The sequence below is a fragment of the Bombus vosnesenskii genome, unplaced genomic scaffold (assembly GCF_011952255.1).
Source record: "Bombus vosnesenskii isolate JDL3184/JDL3185 unplaced genomic scaffold, Bvos_JDL3184-5_v1.1 scf7180000013293, whole genome shotgun sequence".
Classification (NCBI taxonomy): Eukaryota; Metazoa; Arthropoda; class Insecta; order Hymenoptera; family Apidae; genus Bombus; species Bombus vosnesenskii.
The window spans coordinates 1495969-1520317 of NW_022882944.1; the positions used below are offsets into that span (position 1 = coordinate 1495969).

Here is a 24349-nt window from a genome sequence, read left to right on the forward strand (position 1 = left end):
AAATTTTGCATAAAATAACTTTTTTGGAAAAGATACCAAAGCCAAAACATAAAAGAAACAAATAGCGTAAGCTGTGAATCTCCGTCGTACTGTACCAGAAAAGAAATTCGAGACAGCAGAAACTTCGGTGTCAGGAATTATTTGCACATGAATTTTCCAACGTATCTTCAAGCGAGCTACTATCACAGCTTCGTAAGTACCGACAATGCTACTTCTTGCATCGAGTCACGGACACAGACGCCAGAATGCACGATAATACGCGTAACGAGCAAAATCATATAGCAAGGTTTTCCCTCGTTCAACGTAAAACCTTTTCTCGCTCAATATATTATTATTCTCCCGATATAAGAGTCTCAGAGCACGTACGTGAATTTTTATGAAAAATCTAATATCCAAGTTTCAAACGAACGTACTTGTACGAGCTACGTAATGCAATACTACGTTCAGCTAACTCTGCACAGAGCCTGCTGCAGTAACAGTCTGAACGAAAGCTCAATAAAAAAAAAATAAAAAAAAAAAAGAGAGAGAAAGAAAAATCACACGACGTTATAAAAGGTTAACGACAAAATTTTGGGTCACGTACGACGGTCTGTCTGTTCTTCCCGTGGCTTTGACTCGTTTCAAGCCTGAATTCGTCGGTCGAATTGGCCGTCATCAGCCCGTAAACTACAATATCACCTTTCACCTACGTCGGACGCGCATATTGTCTAATGCCCCGCTCGTTATCTCTTCGTTTCTGCGATTTTTGCGGTCACGCTAACCGCCGCCCTTTTCCATCGCTCCTCCAACCGCCGTTTCTTTCCACATTCTCTGTCTCTGTTCGCCCCTTTTTATCGCCGGTGAATCCTCGTTCTGTAAATAACGTTCGATCGCAACCGGTTGAGGTTTCACTTAAGGAGATTGAAGGATATTGGAAATGTCCGTTCGTACGTGCGATAAAACGGATTGAAATCAAATGAACGATATCGAACGATAAACGATCAATACGAGAGGAACGATAAGAAATTACGCGATACGAATCGAAGTCTTGCGACCGTTATAACGAGTATACCGCGGATTTTTATGCAAATGTATGCCTCGGTGGACGCGAGTGAAGAAATAAAATTTAGACAGAGGTTCGTTGACAATTATTACGAGCAGCCTGCTTCGAATATTTTATTTATTTTCGTGGCTTCGCATTTCCCATAAATTTGACAAAATCCCCGGTCCCATCGTAGAGGATCTTCTCCACGATGCTAAGGACAAACCGACAAAAGCAGGTTCCCTTTTTCTTCTCGATTTTTTCCGAACACGAACTATAACAGAAACTGGACGGAAATAGAAATAGAAAAATATAGACGACGGAGAATGAGAGCGGTGGCAGTCAGTTTACTGCTGTTGCTCGTCGAATGTCTGCGTTTATCGTTACACAGACTTTATTACATTTTGCCCCCAATCGTGAAACCTGTCGCTACATAGAATAATAAACCTCGTAAATCGTTCAATTATACAACGAAAGCTAAGCGATATTTCGTAGAATTAAAACACCAATTCTATCTGTAAATTTTGACGCCGTTACGTGGTCGTCACATGTCCGTCACATAGAGATAGGACATCCAGCAACAGACAACAGAGGCGAGAGATAGAGAAAAATTCCTATAAGCAAAATCGAAGCGACGTTGTCCTTCGACGACTCGAACGTGAAACACCAAACACGTTGACCATAAAGGTCGCACACCATGGCTACCAGGAGACTTTGAACGACGCAAGAAAGCCGCAGGTGAAAGCGCGCAGGTCTCGAAACAGCCTTAGGAGGAGAAACTGGTCGAGGGTGGCCGATTGAAGTCACGCGAGGGTTGAACCGAGACCCCAGAGTCGAGCCACTGATTCTTTCCGTGGCAAATCAGTCTGCAGAATGAAGTGTTCCGCGTGGTTGCTTTTCGCGTTGTTGCCGCGACTCTTCGCCGTCTTACCGGTCGCCAATTGCCAAATCGTGGGCCAGAGGATCCCGGTTAGACAGGGTCTAGGTCGAGAGCAGCCAATCGTCAGGATCTCAGGCCAAGGATCGGTGGCTGGCAAGGAGGTGCGACACGATTTTATCGTCATTTAGACATAGTAGCGATGGTCGAAAGAAAGTTTCAAGTTGATACTTGTTTCTTACGTTTTTTGTATATTTCTGGCATGGAAAATAGAAAAATCCGCGCGAGACGTTTTTCGCGTATACCAAACACTCGTCTGTTCCCAGGCACGGGATCATGTTGCGCGTTTGAAATTTTCTTGTCAATCGTAATTCAACCTTTGCAAAATTACAGCGTTTCAGCCTCGTTTTATCGCTCTTTCAATTTTCTTCTGGCCATCGATGTACGCTCATACAGATAATTTAACGTACTCGCTAGCAACGTTACCGTACACCGGCTCTTCAAGGTATTGGATTGGTAATTAAGTGGTTGCGGCTTTTGTCAATACCACCTAATGACAAAGTCCGCAATCATTTAGTTGCCAACCCGATAATTCGAACGTTAACCATGGAAAATTTCGACGAACGTTACGACATCTTAAGGGGCGACTTTAAGGCGTATTACGCGCGTTACCGGGGCATTTTTGAAATTGGAAATTGGAAATGGATCTTAAAATGTCTTTCTTAATGCGTTTCTTAAAATGTCTTTCACTCAGACAAGTTACAGCAAGTTATTTATTGGAAAGATACGTTTAATGAAACATTGGTACGAGATAATACCTCGTCTTAAGCAAGCAATTAGAGGCACGAGTGGGCTCGCTAAATATCACGGCTATTAGTATAGCGAATAATTGACCGTTCAGATCCTTTGGCGACCTTTGCGAGGTGTATGTTTGCAACGAACGTCTCGTGACTTCTAGATACGTTTTCAGATCCGTCTCAAGTTTCACCGATATAATCACAATAGTCGTTGCTCGTAGTTATAGATATATATATATACTATTATATATACAAAATATAGCTATATATATACAAAATGCTTCGTATAACGTATACCTAAGAAGTTTCTAGGAATATTCGAATATTTTCGTGAGCCATTGTACGTCTAGGGTTTTTGATCTAAGAAAATGGAGAAGGTAGAGACAGGTAGGTGAGTTGATCAATTTTGTAAAATGGTAGCAAAAGTGTGTCTAGAATGTGTCGTTTATCCAATAGAATAAAGAAGACAAATATATATAATATATAATAGAGAAGTATGTTTGATGGAATTTTATTATTACAATTTATTATTACAACATATTTGATACATTATAAATGTACCAAATATTTGTACGCTTTAAAAATACCTTGGGCTATTTTCTTCAAAATCTTCTCGGTATCAACGTATAAAGTGGTAGCTTTAAATTAATTGTAAGAGAAAATTCAACATTTTTATCGTCGTTTCTTAACTTAGTTCTACACATAGACACACAATTTAGACGAAAAATATATATAATGCGAATGAATCGAGTCGACGTGTTTCGCAGGTTGCTAGGCAATCAAACGGAAAGTTTTATTGTGAGGCGGTTTTCGGGCATTCGCTCTTTGCGATGCGGAAGTTTAACCTGTTAGATCGCATAGAGGCGATTTGTCGCCCCTTTGGCCCTTTCACATTCGAATTTCTCAACTCGTCGTTCGAACAAAATAATTCTTTTATTTCCAGATCTCCTATCCTTTTGCTTTTTAGTCTCAGTTTCGTAACAAGTAAGTTACGTCATTGCTGGTATTTTCAAACATTGAAAATGTCCTGATTGAAATTTATTTGTCTTTGCTGTTATTAATTTTAATGCTATTTTGATTTCTCATCTTCCTTTCACTTTCTCTTTCATTTTATAATTTTATAAAACAGTGACACGGAATTGTACATATAGACAAGTGTAGAATACATGTAAAATTATACACATAGAATTGAAGAAAACGTAGAATTGATACAAGAAGAACAATCCTGGAATCCTGGAAAAATTAGGCCTAAAAAATAGTAAATTTAACTTTTTTTTTCGCCTACGAGTATTTGACAAATGATCAAGATCTTTAGAGGCAACTTCAAGCGAGATCTTCACTCTGTGTTCGTACTTCTTTTGTTACATAAAATTACAGAATGGCAAAGTGGTGCAACGTTATCTGGGTACACGTTCGGATGATCCTCGTTTGCTTGTTCTCGTACTATCGTTACATTTTTCTCTAGTAATATCGTTTTCTTGCATAAGCGGGAAGAAATACAGTGGCAGAAACGAATATATCACTGTCCCGTATGTAAACGTTGAAACTAACCTCAAAGCTGCCTCTGAATAAATATTTGACATTTTAAACGTGTGACGAACAATAACATGCAAGCACTGTAACTTTCAATTGTTACAGTTAAGTATATGCAGATAATATGCGCGATGAATGTATAAACTGGGCCAACATTTATGAATTTTAATACTATACCGCTAGCATTTTTTCTCTTTTTTTCTCTCTCCTTTTTCTCTTCGTTCTCGCGAAATTCTTGCAACCACGGAATTTTAACAAAAAGTTCAAAGAACTTACCGCACGTACCTGGCTCTCATGCATAATCATGTTTTTTCATGTTCTTCTTGGAAACTGGTAGTTGTTTCCGGTAATCGGATATTCCAATTAGTGTCCCACATTTTTCTTTGTTAATCTAAAAGCGAAATTTACCATCAAATTTACAATTGCGAAAGATCAGGCGAAATTGTTTGTTGTATTCGATCGAACTAAATGTAAAAATTATTATTAGACCGCGGATATTTACGCGAGTTTACATTTTTATGAATTTTGATTTAAAAACGTGGAAAACTGTTTTATCCATCGAGTAGCGTAAAAAGCATCGCTTTTCGAATATCTTTCATTTATCTTTGACTATGTCCGACATTCTGGCAACGCTCAATTTCAATTTCTAAACTCGCCATTTATTAATTTGAAACGTAAAACAATTTCTATATGCAAAAGAAAGTATTTTGCGTAGAAAAAGTTATAATAGGAGAAGCTATGGCATAGTAAGTGGAATTACGTTGGTATTTTTACAAGCGAAACATCGAGATTAAAGCGAGGAAAGGATTCTCTTTAAAAAGTTCCGTTCCCTGCCATTTTTCTTCACGCGATAAAATGTGGCAGCGTAGTTAGATGAAAATCACGAGAAGTTAGGTGAAATATGAGTAATGTAACTTTAATTGTCCATGAAAAAAAAATGTACCAGCGTTACGTTGTACTGGAACCTAATGCTAATAATGAAACCTCATGAGTTTCGAAACTATGATTCGGGCCCAGCCAATTTTTGATTATTATGCCTGGCTGTACGTGGAAGAGTAATTTGTCACACGTAAATTCGTGTTTCATCGAGAAATGACGCCGTCGATTAGACGTTTTCCTCAGAAATCGTAATGCCAGTGAATAACACGAAATTCCGTCCACATTTACGATAAAATTATTTGACATTGAGAGTGTAATATCTGGAATATTCCTTTTGTCAGAAAATATCGATCGAAGCGAGGATTCTACGTAGCGGTACATTTTAATTTGTCCAGTTTCCAATTCTCGTATCTTTCTATTCTTTTTTCTTTTTTTATTTTTTCAATTTCTACGTTGCGCTTAAATTTTGTATTAAATTTTGTAATATGCGTAACAAGATGAAATTTAAGGCAGAAGCGTTCAACACTATGATACCATAATTTTCCTAATTTTCCTGATGTCTACATTTTTGCGATCCTTCCACCTTTTTTTTAATCTTCTTTTAATCTTCGACAAATTTCACCATTCCAGCTCCAGCAACGAGACATAGTAGTATCTTAAGTTTTCAATTTTCATAATTTCGTTTTTATTTCCCTGGTCTCCATGATCTTTCTAGCTTTGCAAATTTACTTTGCGAATTTTCCAATATTTAACCTGCAAACATAAAATAACAATGAGCTAGATAATTCTTAAGACCTTTCGAGTATTCACTTTTATCTGTGAGCAAACAATTATAGGACGATCGTCTTTCTTCTTTACAGGTCACTGTAAATTCGATAAAGGTGGTAGAATATCTGGGAATTCCTTATGCCCAGCCACCGTTGGGAAAATTACGTTTTGCTGCGCCTGTTACCGACCCCCTACCATCGTGGAGCGGCGTGCGAAACGCAACAAAATTTGCACCGTCCTGTCAACAAATGACCGACAAGCCGAAACTTCACGAACAACACTACAAAAGATTGCTACCGGTTGAGCAACCCGATCCTGGAGTTAGCGAGGATTGTTTGTACTTGAACATCTTTTCCCCAGACGGTAAGTAAAATTATGACCGGATCGGTAATGCGACAATTTGTTTTTCATTTATCCGTTTTTTTTTTTTTTAATCTTCTCGAGGATAGAAAAATGAATACGAGACGAACAGCTAGAAAATGAAACGAAACGTGGGAGACAGATTTGTCTGCAGTTCGCAATTAATTCCTTTAAAGGTAGAGAAAAGTTAATACGAGAGAAGACAGATATATAAAAACATATGAAACGTGGAAGACACGTTTTCTGCACTTTGTAATTACATTTTTTAATGACAGGAAAATTAACAAAAAGGCAGCATAAAAATGAATTAAAACGTGTGAAGACAATTTTAAAGATGTTAGTGAGTAAGATATAAAAATAAATTGAATCTTTTTCCTGCTTTCCAGTTCCTTTTCTTCCAAGGACATGGAAAGTTAAAATTAGAAAGCGAGACAAAAACGAATTAAAATGGGAAAACGTCTAAATTTAGGAACACTCGTACGAGACTCTCTCAAGATCTATCGAGAGTTTTAAGCTCCAAATTTTTTGTCATACATACGCGCCCGCTCGAAAGTAGCAACGACTCGATAAATGAATATTCTATTCATCATATCGAAACTGTAACGAATTATATCCAGCAGTGGCATTTTTAATTACGATATTTCTGTTTCTCTCGAGAAAAAAAGCAAAAGCTGTTCAAAAGCGACGCAGATTCGAAATATCTGAGATCCCGTTACTAAACACAAATAACGTAATCGGTAATTCCAGTTGGAACTGATGAAACTTTCGATACTCGACACGTGAATCGTTTCCTCTCGTATGAACAAAAGGTGAACTTTTTTGCTAACACGCGAACGACGATGATCAGTGGCTCGTTTCTTCGTCTTTGACGACATATCGTGTAACGAGGTGGTGTGACTCGATGGTTATCTCGTCATGAAAAAAAAAAACCCACGATTAGAACGTCGTCGTGTATCGACGAGGTTTAGCTTCTTTTTCCTCGTTTTGTTTCTTCTTTAAGCAACGCGTGAACGATTAATAACGCTGTATGCACGCCGATAGTTTCGTTTAAAGAGCCGTTCTACAGTTTCAGTTGTACAGTAAGGAAATTAGACTCGTGTAAACTACCTACTTGTTCGAGCTTATGTGCTTTGAAGTTAGATGCTGATTGGCAAATAGCTTTCTGCGATGTTTTTCAAAATGCTTCAATTGCGGAGTTGCACTTTGACGACTTAATTTTCCTCCACCGCGTATACTATAGTGTATAGACTCTCTGCAAAGAGTAATTTCTCTATTAGCAAGCTGAAGAAATATTTGTTCACAAATTACGAAAACCGTCGAACGTTATTTGGAGACTAAAAAATCTAATATTTACTTTCTATTTAATTTATAAAATGTTGAAAAAATCAGTTTACGATTACCAGGAAGAGTTTCCAAGTTTTAAAGTGCGAATGTTTTTAATTAAAGAAAGCAGAGCGAAGATATCGAAAACTTCGTGTGGAGTCTTTATAAATGTTTTATAGTTCATGTATGACCTGCTGAAAATCAGCTTGTCAATATTCAAGGTCACCATTACCCCCATTCCTAACTCTATCTATTCACCAATATAGGTCTACTACTCGTTCAGAAAATATATACGTGTCTACTCATAATTCACAATATATTGATCGAATAATTGCTGCAATTTTTGCTTATATATTTTATGTAAAACAGTCTATATATTTTTACGTAGAACATAGGCTCTGACTTATCGAGCAATTTCTCGATTGACAATAAATGCGGGCAGCTGCGTGTCAATGGTACGTAAATTTGGTAGTTTCAGGATGTCGGTTAAGGACTAGGATAATAGCGGCATTACGAGCATCATTTTCAGCTAATTTCGGATGTCTCGTGCATCATAGCGCTCGTAAATCGCGAAAGGAAGAAAAGATTTCCCAAGGTTTATCCTGTAACCTAACCTCTCCTTTTAGCGTCGATCAAGAGACGCTATGCCAATACGCATAGGAAGGGATTTTTCCTTTAAACTAGTATTAGTAGTAGTATTGTAAAAATTGTCAGTCATCTTTGTCACGTGAGATAGAAAATTAATCAATTATAAATAAAAATTGGAAATAAGTCAATTTCTGTCCGAACGATCGAACGTTAAATTACTTTCATCGTTAGAAAGGTTACCAGACCTAAGCCCAATGTAACCCTGAAAAGAAGCACACCGAACTAACCTTAAACTTGAACAAGATCTAATCTAACCCTTTTGATAAATTTCGAACGTTAAGCGGACTAAAGTGAAAGGAAATGAAATTTTTTAAATTTTTTCCTTGTTCCGTAAAAAGAGGTTAGAGTCCAGAATACTGAAAATTGAGAAAAGTCGCGAATTGCCAGACTTCTCCGTTTAACCAGTTGGAAAACTTGTGTAATTTCTTTTTCAAGACTTAAGATTTCAACAAGTATAGAGGATTAAGCGCGATACAGATGGAGGTTATGTTTCTGATTTCAATGATACCTACTTGGTATAGATTACAGTCTAGATGACAAATTACACACTTCTTGCGCAACGATTATCGAGATTAGCCTAATACACTGGTAGAACAAGCGGCTATTAGGATGGAAAACGTGAACGCTATAATTTTAGTTGAGGAAAACCCTTGATAAACCTCTAGTCATGAGATTGATTACCATGTCGCCAATTTTATAAATGTTCGATATAGGTCGAGGACGTTGCTTGTGGCCTCTTTCTAGCTTACATAGTTGCGCCATGAAATTTTCATGAAGCATTAAAAAAAATAAAAAAATGAAAATAGTCACAATATCGAAAAGATAAGGACAAGATTATATAACGTAGTAGAGGAAACAAGGATTCGGAGATTGGTATGCAAGATAGTTAATGGAAGAGAAACACGTATGTGAAACGATAAATGAAACCGATCAATCATACAGGACAGGTTTATGATAGCAATTATTGCCAATTTGCAAAATATTTCATTCTTTCTATGGACGAGATGGAGAGGTTAGAAACGTATTAAATCCTGTCTAGATCTCTAGGGCTGATTACTTTGAAAATTCTGAGATGGGCAAAGATAATGTTAGAAAACAATTTCAGGTTCGTAGCAGTGTGAATTATTGTGAAAAACGTGGAAAATTCATGGCTCCATGAAAAGGTGAATTCAGATTAATAGAATGAAATTCACAACCGTTTTCTTGCAACAGAAGAAATTGCCATCTATCTGAAGATCTGTCTTAGAGTCAGTTCCGGGTTACATGATACTATACAGGACGAGTCGAACGATCTCAATGAATATTTGCTTATTAAGTTCTGAAATTTCCTAAAATATTTCGTTCTCCTGGGAGCTTTTATAAAATACTAAAATCTACAATCGCATAGTATATATATCTAAATAATTAAATATTAACTTGTGGATTCAGAGGTGATTGTAGTATTCAATATGGCGATCGTCTCAAGAAAACATTATGGAACCACGTGATTATAACCTAAAACGATTGCATCTCCTAACCAAAAATAAATTGGGACCACATGGACAAAAATGGTTTTAAGCAACGGGATGATACAACCCTTCATCCTTAATTTCAAGGAATGCAGTCGAATAGAGCATTTATTTCTTTTTAGGTATATTTCTTTTCAAATATTTTATACACAAGAGGTAATAATATTATATTTGGATTTTCATGCATTTATAGAAAATTTAAAAATGCGCAAAATACACATAGTATGGAGAAATATAGAAAATATCCAAAGTAGGACGAAATAGATCTCCCTTTTAGATTCCATTTGTTTTATTAGATTTATAAACGTATCAATTTGCATAAAAAATCCCGCGAAGAAAAAATCTCTATTGAAATATAACATCCACTTCGACTATCATATAGACCGGAAATAGCAGGGATATCGTAAAAGTTTCGAATCACCTTGTAGAAAGTTTAAAAAGAAATGAACGCGTGCAAGGTACGCGTGTCACGGTGGTCGACTCGGAAAGGGAAAAAATAGGATAGGGGACAGCCGGCGAATCGGGAAATCGTGTCGATCCCGCAAAGTCAACCCCGGTCGATATAGAAACAGCAAGGAGCAAGAGTAACAGTAACTGGTGCACGTCGTGGCACGCGATCTTTTAGGGTTAGTCGAGATGTTAAGATACTGCTGAGGCCGGTCACGAAACCACCTCCGTCCTGGCTACCCCTTGCCCCACCACCATCCTCGAATCTCCCCAATTGTCATTCTTTGCTTGATTTTCATTAAGATTTTTAAGCATTTTCTTGAAGAAAGTTTGTCTCAGGTATCTTAGGAAAATAAAGCTTTTTATACATTAAAGAACTGTAGCCAACTTTTTAAGTATAACGTTGGTTAAATTTTATTTATTAGTTCCTCTCTACTGAGACCTTTTAACGAACTTTTTAGATGAAACATTATATTAAGGGTAGGTTTGGTTTTATGTATGATTAGATAGCACTTGAAGGTCCCTAGTATGTTTAACTACTTGATTAAACTTCATAGATAAAAAGGTTTGTAACAAGTATCTATGATATAACTTGTCTTTATTTTTAAACCTGACTTATATAATGAACTTATTGAATCTCCTAGGTTCTCCTTAAGCTTAAAGACAACTATATAGTCGTAATTCGATAAATTGAACATTTTAATTTCTTATATTGCATTTTTTCATTCAATAAAGACAGTTCACAGTTCAATACCTCTAGTTTGATCATAGATTTTATTTCTTCTTTCACCCCATTTGTCACCCTTTATGCTTAACCTTTTAACAAATTTGATGTACTTATAAAAATATTTGTAATATCATATCTTCAAACCTTGCTGCATTTTTTATTACTTCACATAGTCTCTGACATTTAGTACATCAAAGTTTAATGAACAAATTTTCTTAAATCAACTAATACATTTTTAATCAAATCCAAACTTAATGTATGCAAATGTTTTACAATACAGTCTTACAATGTTTACAGTCTAACAATATTTACAAATCTTACTATTAGTGCACCTAACCTCTAGTAAACAAACTAGTTTCAGATGTAGATTCATAAAATATCCCAAACTTAATGAAAGTACACAAGTGTTTTTAGTATCTTCAAACTTTATTATACTCACCTCATCTCTAACATTTCATACGTGAAAATTTGATGATCAACTAAACTGGTTCCAGATGCAGCTTTACGAAGCATCCCTCTTATCCTGACCTGTTTCAAACGCGTCAAAAACCAGAAATCAATTCTTCTATTTGAACTAATCAACCACATACGAACTTGGAAAAGATTCGTGCCGTGTGCAATCACGATAGTCGTTTAATGAATCGTTGTGGCACTTCCGTATCCCCGTGAATGGTTATTTTTGGATGGTTCAGACGCCATGACAGAAGGTACCGATAACGAAGACCAGGCCGAACTTCCGGTTACCGAACCTATATGCTTCTATCGTCTGCTTACGCTTATCGCGCCATCTAAAGCATCCTGCCGAGCAATGGCCTGAATTTTCCTCGACCTTGGCACGCTTCAAAAACCGGCCACACGCTACACGTTACATAGCTCCTCGAAAGAAATCACCGAAATTAATTATTCAAACGGTAACCCAGACCAGATGGTCTTCGTGCTTTTGATCCAACCTTTTCATGCAGGTTTTTGTAACTTTTCCGCTGAATAACATTTAAATGGACTTCGTAGTTATTCGTGAATTGTGGCTATTTTCCCTGGATATTTGGAAGTTATCGATATATAGACAGATAATTCTTTGATATGGAATATATTGATATAGGAGATCTATTATAATTTATTTTTATAGTTATTATAGTTAATCTTTTTATATACCTTTAATTAATTTAAGCAATATAATTTAATTTTATAATTATTGAATGCATTATGGATATTGGTATTAAATAATACAGGAACTCTTCTGGAATTTCTGGATCGTTTGTTTAGAGTCTAAGGTGTATTGATTTAGGAAATTTATCATAATTCTCAATTAGAAGAGCAAAATTATCTATAAGATATAAATTTGTTCAATGATTTGTTCTTTAAGCATTACGTAGGGTATTTCAATATCCATCAAATCTTTATTAATTAATTCAGTAAGGAGACTTTTAATATGTTCAATCATACCCCTAACATTATTACCGTATACATATGTATTTTACGTAAATTTATTGTTCAATTTATTGTCTAATCATTGAATTCCTTGCATCTCCAAACATTTATACTTTTACTAAGATTTTTTTAAGTTTTGAATTTACAATGATGGTGCTGATGACGATAATAGTAATAATAATATCAGTGTTTTTCATTTTTGGGAATTTGGTTATTCCGAGGCGTTCAGTACTCATCAGCGGCGAAGAATGATGGTATGCAAATTTTGTCGCGATCGATTCACCGGTTTGACCGGATGCATACTTGCGAGAATTTACGAATGCAGCCTCAGTAACTCCTCGAATTCCAGCCAAAAAATGACTAATCAAATTTTTAACATTTGTTGCTTCCTCTACTCCCTACTTTAATTCTGCCTTAAAAAATAGCAAACAATAAAAATAACTATGGTCTATGATAAAAAAATAATTGAATGGGAAACGTATTAAGTTCTTTTAATTTGAAATTATACAGAAGTTTCAAAATACGAATCATTATCGTTGATCGTTATCATTTAAATAATTAAATCATATCACGGTGTAAATATGCTATACTATGTATATGGAATTAAATTTTCGTAGGGAACAAACCAAGCGATGGATGGCCAGTGATGGTGTGGTTTCATGGTGGTGATTTCAACACTGGCACCCCAGCCATATGGAATGCCTCAATTTTCGTCAGCAGACAGAAAGTGAGTTACTCAACAAATATATTAGATTCTAAAAATTCCAAAATTACAATATTTCATCCACTACATAACCTGGATTTCAAAAATGACCATATAAACATATGTAACAATTATTATGAAATTACATGTACAGGGTGTTTCAATTATCTAACAATAAAGGATAGAAAACTAAGTTGTAAATGGGACGAAAATTTAAATGTGTGTGTGTGTGTTCTTTTTTACAATTTTTTTTCAGATATTATTTTTTAACAAGCCTAGGTTTTATTATTTTTACATTGGAAGGACGTTTTGTGATTGGCAAGCGATGCTCTGACCTTATATCCTGTACATATTGTAGAAAAGAATCGCAGATTGCGAATTAATCCGAGTGAATGTTAAAAGTCGACAGAAAATCGAAGGAAATTAGGGGTGTTTCTTCGTGCGCTTTAGATATACAAAGGTAAATTCGACCTTTGGAATCGCACCGGCCAACGGGTTCATCCATGATGCATATGTTAGGTTACGCTGTAAATGCTAATCCAGAAACAACGGCCACAGAAAATGTTATTTTAACGCGGGAATTCGTTATCGAGGGAACACGTTTAACGATTCTTAAAAATTGTTATAGAAACGTACAACGATGTATTATACAGTAATACAAGGGACCTCGTGTGATCTAACTATATCGTTAAGAACTTCTAACCACTACTAATTCATTTATAGTCTTACAAAGCAATGTAAAAACGACGTTATAATAGAAAATCTTATATAGACAATATTAATAGTCTACCTTATAAACATTTCCCTATCTAACATACTGTTCAAAGCAGAATGAATCGTATAGGTTAATTCGTAACGTAACGTCCACACATTCCTAACCTCTCTCTCTCTTTCTCTCACTCTCACTCTCTCTTTCTCTCTCTTTCGAAGCTCCTTTTCTTTTCTTCGAAAATCTGATCTACAGAAAGTTGAACAAACAGAAAAAAAAACGGGGAAAACACTGGTTCAGAAAATACAGACTGCAATCTCTCGCAGTTAAACGATCCTAACCCCTCTAAGAAGGAACATGTAACTTCGAAAACTCTTAGCCTATCCGTTTAACAATATTGCCTCTCGCTCTCAATTTCTCAAAGAAAAAACTCTTTAGAATCTCTAGTTCTAACACGCTAACTGATTTAATCGATCATCTTCTCCTCAGATTATGGTGGTCACTGTGGCGTATCGTCTCAATATCCTGGGCTTCTTCACGACCATGGATTCGGAGGCTCCAGGGAATTACGGGATGTTCGATCAGATAGCGTCTCTGGATTGGATCCAGAAGAAGATCCAGCATTTCGGAGGTTCTCCATACAACGTGGTGATCTACGGCCACAGCTCCGGTGCTATAAGTGTGGGCTTACACCTGGTGAGTCCTCTGAGCAGAGGTAAATTCTCCAAAGCCATCGCCATGAGCGGAGACGCGGTGAGCTCGGTTGGCTCGCCTCAAAATGAATTACCAGTGGTCGACATCGTCACCGATACGTTTGGTTGTTATCGACGACCAACGTCAGCGCTGATGGAGTGTCTTCGTCGAGTAAACGTGACCGCCTTGGTCGATCTAACTTCCTCTATCGAAACCTGGGGTCCCATCGTTGACTACGAGACAAACAACTCCACGGAACCGTTTCTACCTATGCATCCAAAAGACATATTAGACAGTGGCACTTTGAACTCCGTTCCTTTAATCGTCGGTTACACCAATAATGAACAGGCGTTGGCGTATATAGAGTCCCTAGACAAGGGGGACTTGGATGGAAAGCTTTCTTATAGAAATTTCGAGATGATGATCACTGACGAGTTTGTATCATTGGTCCAGGAAGATAACAGTACCTGCGAACTGAAACCAGAAATGGTCGCCGAGGCGGTGCTGTTCTTTTACAAGCCTCATCCGCCGAGCAAGGATCAAGGTAACCTTCGGGACAGGTACTTGGATCTGCAAACGGAGAAGAAATACGCAGCTGGGCTCACTCTGTTGGCTGGTAAGGTGTCCAAGGAAAAGCTGGCGTATGTTTACAGGTTTGACTACAGGTCCAAGACTCAGTCTGTCATCAAGGATGTGCCTGAATGGGCCGGGGTTCCACACATGTTTGAGCTTCCATTTTTCTGGGGACTTCCCCAAATGACTAACAGCCCTGTTCAATGGAATTTCGCCGACAAGAAAATGGCCGAGGTAGTAATGGGGATGCTGGGTAATTTCGCCAAGAATGGCAATCCAGGAATTGTTAAATGGGAATCGTACACCGAAGAAGATCCTGGAATCTTAATCATCGATAGGAACCTCGATATGAGCGATTCCAATGTTATTGATTACAAAGCGCTGGCTTTCTGGAACGAATATTATCCGATGATTCTTAAAGAGACGATGAATAATTGTTGCAACATGACCAGTCACTCCACCGCGTGGAGGAAAGCTTCTTATGGGGTTGTTCTAAGTGGATTCGCTGTTGTCACGATGTTCTGGTGCTTGGAATTGTAGTCGATGAATTATTTAGGTTTCCTTTGCATGCGTACGATGGAGCCTCTTCTATACAAACGTTGATGAGTTTAGGGCGTCCTGGTTTGTGTTATCTTCTTGATAGATGAATCGTGTAATATAGTCTGTTCTTCGTTCAATTAATTCCATTTTGCGCTCGATCGGCCGCATTATGGCTTGTGTTTTCATAACGCACGCGATGGCTGCATAAAAACAGACCTAAATGCGAAACGCCGATGCATCACGAGCATCGTTTAGCATTTTACGTAAAGGCGTAATAAATTTAGTTTGGTCGTAAGGATAACGAAAACGCTTAGGACATTAAAGAAAGGTTGAGAAGGCAAAGTGGTGCATGTTCGCAGAAAGTTGTCCAGTCTAACGATTTGTACGCTTCGAACAATATTTATTACGAAACAAAATCAAATTTTAAACGGATTAAATATATATATATAAAATATAATTAAATATATATATATATAAAAAAGAAGGGAAAAACAGATCAGGTGTCTAGGTTGTAGCAATGAGGAGGAGAACCAGAGAGCCTGGGCTTATTTTCTTTGTTTTCGTTTTTTATCTTTTTCTTAACATTCACTGAGAGATTTTTTATTATTTGCTTTAATACGGAGAGATATAGAAAAAACATATATTGTTCGAGAAACAAACGGTTGATATAACTTATGAATATTTTGATGCTTCGATAATAATTAATAATAATAATAATAGTAATAATAATCATTCGTGTGTGTGTCTCTGTCTGTCTGTGTTCTTTTTCTCTTTATTGTGTGTATGTGTACTGTCTATGTATAATTATTATATTATATATATATACATATATATATAAGAGAAGTGCGCAGCGAGCGATGCATGAGGGCCAATGGCCTGCGCTCGCGCACATCCAAACATTTTTCTTTTTCTTTTCATCCTTTTCTCCTAAATATATATATATATATATATATATATTTATATACTATCATTAATTAATCATATTTCTTTTATTCATCCCCACTTGTGTTTTTCTGTCTTCTCTCTTCCTTACTTTTTCTTCTTGTTTATTCATTAATGCAAAACTCCTACTATAATGATAACCGACGTCACGGGGTCTCGTTAACACTAAAAAACTCTTTGTGCGCCTCTTTGTTTGCGCGTGCACACGAACCACCCCGGGACCAACGTATGTACAACATTATTAGTTTCTTTTTTTGTTATTTTTCCTCCCTGCTTATATTTCCCCGCTATTTCTGTTTTATTCTCTTCAACTTCCTTCTCCACGCTCTTCATCTTCCGCACTTTCTTTCCTGCCCCTGTCTCTCATTGTCACCTCCTTCATTTATTTTTTTCTTCCTCTTCCTCTTGGTGTTCTACGTCTCCTTCTTGTGTGTTCCCCGTTTCTTGTCCCTTTTTTCTTCTATTTATTGTGATTCCGTCAGCCCACTCCTTGTCAACTAGCTTTAGTTTTATTCAGTGATCGCCTGAACCCCTGTATCATCCGCTGGTTGTGTCCGGATTTGTTGCTGGTTGTTGCTGGTTGATTTTTTGTCCCTTTAGTTTTTCTGTGAATTTGTTTCATGCAGGAGAGTATGGGCTTCTGCTAGATCTACCTTACAGAAGTAGGCACAGCGATTTCTTTTTTTGCTTCATCTTCTTCTCTGGTGACTTTTTATTGATTTGTCGCACCAAGTCATAGAAGATCTGCAACAAAAATAGGATTCAGTTAGTCGATGAGTCTCATTGTGAGAGATTTTGAGTCACCACAGGAATGGAATTTCAAAATTTCCAACAATAACGGTAAAATTCTAAAATTAAGAATAATTCAATGCTACAAGTTAAGATTGAAATCTGTTTGCTCGTTCTGCTAAAAGGAGAAGAGCTCCTAATTACAAATCGAAATTGAAATATTTCTATTTAATTTATTGTAGGAAAGGAGGCAATTTGAAGGAACAAAAAATATCCTTGCAACAACTCGATAAAGTTAGGTTTCATAAGTCTCAGAGGAAAAGAATAGGAACTGGCATGTGGGCATGTATGAATGAGATTTCTCCAAAGCAATTATTTCACAGAAAGTATTTGTATTGCTGCTTTACAGTTCGCAAAGTTGCTATCTACTAATGAGATAGAACTTATCTCCACTTTAGCTGTGATAGTACAAACAATTAGCTGTTTCGACGAAAAAACAATTTTATTCCTATCGAGCCAAAATTAGTAAGCCTAATATTGCTGACAGAAGTGTAAAATGAAAATACTTCAGGCGTGTCTACGTGTGGAAGTTTGGCGAAAAATGGAATTCTCTATCCAAGTTGATACAGATAGATGTAAATAAAAATTTATTTAAACTAATCTATAAAAATTTAATTAATCCCTTGTCTACGATCTTTCGCATCTTCAGTTTCATTTTCTCCTTATCATCTGATCACGCTTTTACGCTTTTAGATAATAAATAGAACCATACACACTACACGCATAATACAGTCTGTATTCGGAAAAGAATTAAAAGCGCCGTACCTTCAATTATACAAGTGAATTGCAGTTCCCGACCAACGAAATAACGAAAGTAATCAAACGCAGCAAAAGAGATGAATTCTCAGGGGAGGAGAAGTTATTCAGAAGTGAACTGAAGTACAGTTCATCGTGAAATCTTTAGAAATCTGTCTCAACAGTGTTTTCAAGGGGAGACGAATGGAGAGACATATCGGTCGAGAAAAATAATCATTGTTATCGCTAAATATCTGCGTTTCACATTGTAAAATAATTTTCAAACAAGCGCACAGGATGCAGTAGAGTAAAATTTCAGTAAAACGCTTTTAAGAGTTTTCACACAGAGGGAAAGTGTGATTTCTTAAAGATGAAATTAGATTATATTTCTTGAAGATGAAACTACAATTGAGGATCCAATATCGCGTTAACGCAAGTTTGCAATTTTCTTCCTATAGTTTATATTAATAAATTCCATCTGTTTGGCGTTGTGGCTGTGAAAGGATATTCCAAGGGGATTTGTTTAGTATCCGTTTTACCGCTACTTCTTCTTTCATTTATTCTTTTCAAGTTGTGAAAATCATTTTTCTTTCTGATCTGTGCGTGACTTTTATATTAATAAATATAAGAGGCTATTACTATTCTGATATATTCTCCTACTGTTAGAAGCGATTCGGTGAAATCATAAATTAAGACGTTGATCATATCGATTAATTTATACAATCACAATTAGGATTACCAGTCTGAGGAAGACTTAAAACGGGAACTTCTTAAATTTCCATTCGTTAAAATTACATTATAATATCTAATTATATATATTTTATTTACCATCCCATAATAATTATTGCATTCAATTAATTACTTAAAAAATTAATCTACAGCTGCAAAGGAAGAACAGCTCTGAACTGACGACAGTTTTGGCAAGTCTCCAATGCCTTATCAGTATTTCAGACTTGATTAATCTTATGGCTTCGCTCTATCGTTCACGCTCCTCAGAATATCGTTAAAGCACCATTTGCCTATTATTTCACTGCTTGGTCTATAATGGGATGAATTAGGATGATGGAAACATCAAGATGTTCGAACGATTCCTGCTATCTTTATTCTTCTTCTGGTCTATTCGAAGGATGATCGTGAACTGCAAGTCACACCATACAAATTGTGGTGAACAGCGACGTGCGAATCATACTCCCACACCTAGGAGATTACGTTCCCACGTTCAATTAGAATATCTCAGCCTTCGTAACGGTCTTGAACTCCCACACTGGTGGTATTAATTAAAAACCAACAATAGCCTGTTCTCGATGGCAACGCTACTGTTATTTCGTAACAACGTTCCTTATTCGCTTTCCTCCAGCTACAACTTTGCACAGCTTGCACACGCACTCTCTATAGATCATTCCATATCGTGATCCTCTTAGCTATAGTTCATTCGAATCTGCAAGTTTCATCTACTATCAAGTTTCATGCCATATGGGTGAAATATATTTGATATGAATAAGGACTGAATCTTTCAAGTTTCTCATAAATTCTTCTCTAACTGAATATTTTTAGTCTAATTTTGTTTACTAGAAATCGGATCTAATCCCTTGCCTTACAATATCCAATTTCATATTTACAGCATGGATTAAGGGAAGATATAAAAATAAAAAGGAAAGCCAGTTCACATTTGCATCGAAGTCCAATTTTACCTGCAACCATAGTCTCTCTCTTGTTACAAGGCTGGGCAAGCAAAATTGGAATAGTGTTGAAATTGGAAGCTTCTAAATATCCATGGCAATAACAGAAACAGATATCAAAGACTCATTAGACTACTGATAGTTGCACTTCTCTGGGCAAAGTACCTCAGGAAATTACAAGCGATTATTCCTCCTACATAATCTTCATGCTACTCTCATCCAATCCTCTTTCTCTCAAGAACCAATGGACACTGGGAGAACCAAAGCTAACAACTAAAAAGGCGGATATCTATGCAAATTCATATTTATACATATCATACGCATTGTGTGCATTTCTCGACCTCTACATTTCTCATAAAAATGGATAAAAATCCACAGATAGATAACACCTATCTATGGCTTACAAGAGGCTGGGAAAAGAGGCTGGTGTGCAGAGGATGGCCTCTGCAAAACCTACTACTCACATCGTTAACATTAATTTTGGCTTTGGCAGAGGTCTCCATGAACGCGCAGTTAAATTGTCGGGCAAGGTTGACGCCCTGGTCTTTGCCCACTACCCTTTCGTCCTCCAAGTCACACTTGTTGCCCACCAGCACCATCGGCACGTCATCTGTGTCCTTCACCCGCAGGATTTGCTCCCTGAGGTCCTGCAGGTCGTTGAACGTCGACTGTGCCGTTATCGAGTACACTAACACGAATCCTTGGCCGTTTTTCATGTAAAGGTCCCTCATGGCTGTGAATTGTTCCTGTCGAAAGAAGAGAACTCTGTCAATTTATGGCTCCTTTGTCCCACGAGGAAACGTCTGGCTTCGATTTGGTTGGAGTATCTCTTTTTAGTTGCGGTGACTCGAGTTTAGGGGTAAAAGTCACCCTTCAGAAATTGGTTACCTTAAAAGGTAACTCGGAAACGGTTTTACAGATGGGAAAAATTTCAACGACGAAAACAGAGATATAAAAAACATATATATATATTGTATAATATATATTGAATAATAAAATCGACAAATATTGAAACATAAAATTTTCCAGGGAAATTCACTTGGCGTTAGCATTTCTTATGGGCCTAGTAGCAAGTTATACGATACATATGGTACCATTGCAACATTCCTTTTGAGAGAGATACACATTTTACTTGCTTTGATTCTGTGTATTATATTATGATATTACTATTTATTATACCTACTTATGACATTATTATAATGATAGACAAATTATGAAACTTAAATTTCGTTTACAACTCTTCTCAGACTATGGCAAACATATTTTTCTATCATTGTTCTTATTATTATCAATAAACATTTACTTCAAGTCTATGAATTCAATGTAATATAAATGTAATGATTAATTAAATGTAATATAATTGTAATTAAGTGTAATATAATAATTTGCCACAGTACAATGTTGTGTATACGAAACTTAATATCAAATATAAAAGAATTACTAAAAAAAAAAAAAAAAAAAACCTTAAAAATGATCTTTAAAAACGCTATTCTTTTGTGCGTTTCTTTATGACCAGAATATACACAACATCAAATATAAAAAAGTTAATAAAAAATCATCCTAAATAACGTAACGTCTGTTCTACATTTTACTGCTAGAACAGTGAATAGAATAAAGAGTTGAAATAATAAAGCAAAGAAGAAAAGATATAATGCGTATATCAAAGGGAAAAAAGAAAAACTCACCGTTCCAGCTGTGTCTAGGATTTCTAACATACATTGTTGACCGTCGACCTCGACCTGTTTGCGGTAGCTGTCCTCGATCGTCGGATCGTACTTCTCCACGAAGATTCCTTGTACGAACTGGACAGTGAGGGCGGACTTGCCTACACCTCCACTGCCCAACACCACTATTTTATATTCACGCATTTCCTTGCCCTAATTCTCTGTGCGCCTCTGGTCACAGCCGAGGGGTCACCGAATCCGCCACGTTTTGCTCCTCTTTGCTTTCAGTTAGATCAGACCTGCTGGTGACAAAAGCACACTTTTATTTCTTAGCATCTTTTTTCTTTTATTTCTTAAACTTGGTATTTTTTTTCATAGCAATTTTTCAATAAAATTTCTCCGTTCTCTTAAAAAAAAAAAAAAATTGTAATATCTTTCTGAAACACGAATTCTTCGATAAAGTTTCGCTCTTTCTTCCGTTTTTAAAATATAATATATATATAAATTATATATAAATATATATAATTCTCTATATAATATCTATATAATATAATATCTAATTCTAATCTAATGTAATCTATAATATAATATCTAGAGAATATAAATTCTCTATTAAAATTTGCTTTTTTCCTTACACTTTTTAAGTTTAATATCTTTTTAAAGATATAAATTTTCGAATGTGAAAAAGTTTTTTTTTCTTTTTTCCTAAGGTTTTAACATCGCGTCAACTGCACGTGCGTTATTAAATGACGACGACGATGTAGACACCGAGGACTGGCAATACCACGGGCATTAAATTTCGTTACACAACACCGTGCCTTTCAGAAAGAAGAAAATTTCTAATATTTCTGCCTGAAACCGAGATTTGCTTCGTTCATTGTTCCTTTAACGCGGAATTAAAAATTGTTTATAATCTTCTTAGTTTCTTAGATACTTGAAAGTTTACTCGAGCATTGTCGAGCTCGTGAAACTTACAAAACTGCGAAACTCTGATCTACGTTCCATTCAGGTCAGCCACGGAGCCGACAATACGAATTTAAGAATGCAACATACAAAATACCTAAAATAAGGATCAAGTAACCTAAACAATTCATAAATCTATCCTAAACTGTCAGCTGTTGAAAAACCTCTCTCTCTCTCTTTCTGAAAACTTCCTTCAAAATCTGAACGCAATGTGACATTCAATTTCTAACATCAAAAAACGGTCGACTAGATCCGTGAAACTTTTTGAATTTCTGCACGAAACGTAAGGTTTTGCAGGGATGCAGTTAGGAAATTTCGTTCGTGACGGATGATGGAAAAAAGAGAGGGACAGAGACGGATCACGAGCAGGGAAGGAAAAGAGGAAAAGGGGTGCAAAGAAGGATGGAGAATCTCGCGTGCTTTTTCCGTGATCCCATTGTTTTCGCTTCGGAAAACTTTTTCCTACACTTTTGTTTGTAAATGAAGGATGGCCTGGCCGCAGGGTTTACCCACTTTTCTCCTAGAGCCACGGAACAATATAACGTCGAATGTCCGCTTTCCCCTTTCTACACTGCATGGTAATAGTTGTTGTAAATCACTGCTGAATTAATTCTCGCCCTTTCTTTTTTCCCTCTCTCGCTTTCTCCTCCCTTTCGCGACATTAACACGAGTTACGATTGTCCCTCCCTTTTCGTTGTTTGGAAACGGCACATGTTTGTTCAAACGTGGAACACAAACGTGAGAAATATCGCGCAAACCTTTGGGTTTTAATTCTTCTGGTTTTTGGTCTTCGACTGTGCTCTTCTCCTAACTCTGTGATTTATAAAAACTGCGTAAACACATACAGAGCAATTTTTTCACGGTTGACCATTTGAGAAGGTGTTAATTAATTAGGCGTGTAATTGCTATTACTTACATCTCCTTAACTGTACCTTCTGCAACGTTAACGTTCTCACAACGTTACTTTCCTACAACGTAAATCTCTCACCAATGCCCGGCAGCTCAAAAATTTACCACCACTTTTGCGATTATCTCTTTCGATAACCCCTCCCAAATCCTAATCATTCTCAACGTTTACCGCGCCGTACGTTAACCTCTGCTCATATTTACCACCAGCGACGTTTGGCTCCTCGACCGTTAACTGGTTTCAATTTTTATCAGCCTCGACGTTTACCTGTACTAAATCTTAAGCATTCTCAACGTATACCTCACCCTGCGTTAACTTGCGTTAACTGAGTTTACCATAAACCTACATTTACCTTCTGCAACGTTAACATTTTCTAATGTTTATCATTCTCAACGTCTACCTCTTCCAAACCTGCATTTCCAGCGTTTATCAGCATCCTACGTTAACCTCGCCCAATATACCACTGCCAATGTTTACCGTAACCTGCATTTACCTCCAGCAACGTTAACATCGCCTAGTGTTTATTACTCTCAACGTTTGTCTTTTCCAAACTTGCAAACCTTAACCATTTCCAGCGTTTACCAGCATCCTACGTTAACCTCGCCCAATATTTACCACTGCCAACGTTTACCGTAACCTGCATTTACCTCCAGCAACGTTAACATCGCCTAGTGTTTATTACTCTCAACATTTGTCTCTTCCAAACCTGCAAACCTTAACCATTTCCAAGGTTTATCAGCATCCTACGTTAACCTCGCCCAATATTTACCACTGCCAACGTTTACCGTAACCTACATTTACCTCCTGCAACGTTAACATTTTCTAATGTTTATCATTCTCAACGTCTACCTCTTCCAAAACTGCATTTCCAGCGTTTATCAGCATCCTACGCTAATCTCGCCCAATATTTACCACTGCCAACGTTTACCGTAACCTACATTTACCTCCAGCAACGTTAACATCGCCTAGTGTTTATTACTCTCAACATTTGTCTCTTCCAAACCTGCAAACCTTAACCATTTCCAAGGTTTATCAGCATCCTACGTTAACCTCGCCCAATATTTACCACTGCCAACGTTTACCGTAACCTACATTTACCTCCTGCAACGTTAACATTTTCTAATGTTTATCATTCT

General features: G+C 36.7%; 3 protein-coding genes across 6 annotated transcripts in view; 1 reads left to right on the forward strand and 2 right to left on the reverse strand.

Moving 5' to 3' along the window:
- Nucleotides 1–1789: 1789 nt before the first annotated feature.
- On the forward strand, nucleotides 1790–15716 carry LOC117232858 (carboxylesterase 1C-like). Its single transcript, XM_033492570.1, has 4 exons — nucleotides 1790–2062; nucleotides 5968–6238; nucleotides 12934–13043; nucleotides 14218–15716. Exons 1-4 carry the CDS (start codon nucleotides 1895–1897, stop codon nucleotides 15532–15534), a joined length of 1866 nt encoding a protein of 621 aa, XP_033348461.1. The 5' UTR covers nucleotides 1790–1894; the 3' UTR covers nucleotides 15535–15716.
- On the reverse strand, nucleotides 4823–12004 carry LOC117232857. The gene is made up of 3 exons (XM_033492568.1): nucleotides 11328–12004; nucleotides 7347–7487; nucleotides 4823–5860 (listed from the first exon to the last, which is right to left on the reverse strand). Exons 1-3 carry the CDS (start codon nucleotides 11474–11476, stop codon nucleotides 5833–5835), a joined length of 318 nt encoding a protein of 105 aa, XP_033348459.1. The 5' UTR covers nucleotides 11477–12004; the 3' UTR covers nucleotides 4823–5832.
- Nucleotides 15717–16576: 860 nt separating the features above from the next.
- The window catches only part of LOC117232864 (ras-related protein Rap1), a 70277-nt gene continuing 62504 nt past the window's right edge, over nucleotides 16577–24349 (reverse strand). For 2 of the 4 annotated variants that reach the window (XM_033492573.1, XM_033492572.1), the window contains 3 exons: nucleotides 21365–21645; nucleotides 20144–20425; nucleotides 16577–17220 (listed from right to left, as the gene is read on the reverse strand). In XM_033492573.1, coding sequence (XP_033348464.1) covers nucleotides 17131–17220; nucleotides 20144–20425; nucleotides 21365–21547 — 555 coding nt within the window. In that variant the 5' untranslated portion in view covers nucleotides 21548–21645 and the 3' untranslated portion in view covers nucleotides 16577–17130. The remainder of the gene's footprint in view (nucleotides 17221–20143; nucleotides 20426–21364; nucleotides 21646–24349) is intronic. The other 2 variants (XM_033492574.1, XM_033492571.1) reach the window with 2 other exon arrangements.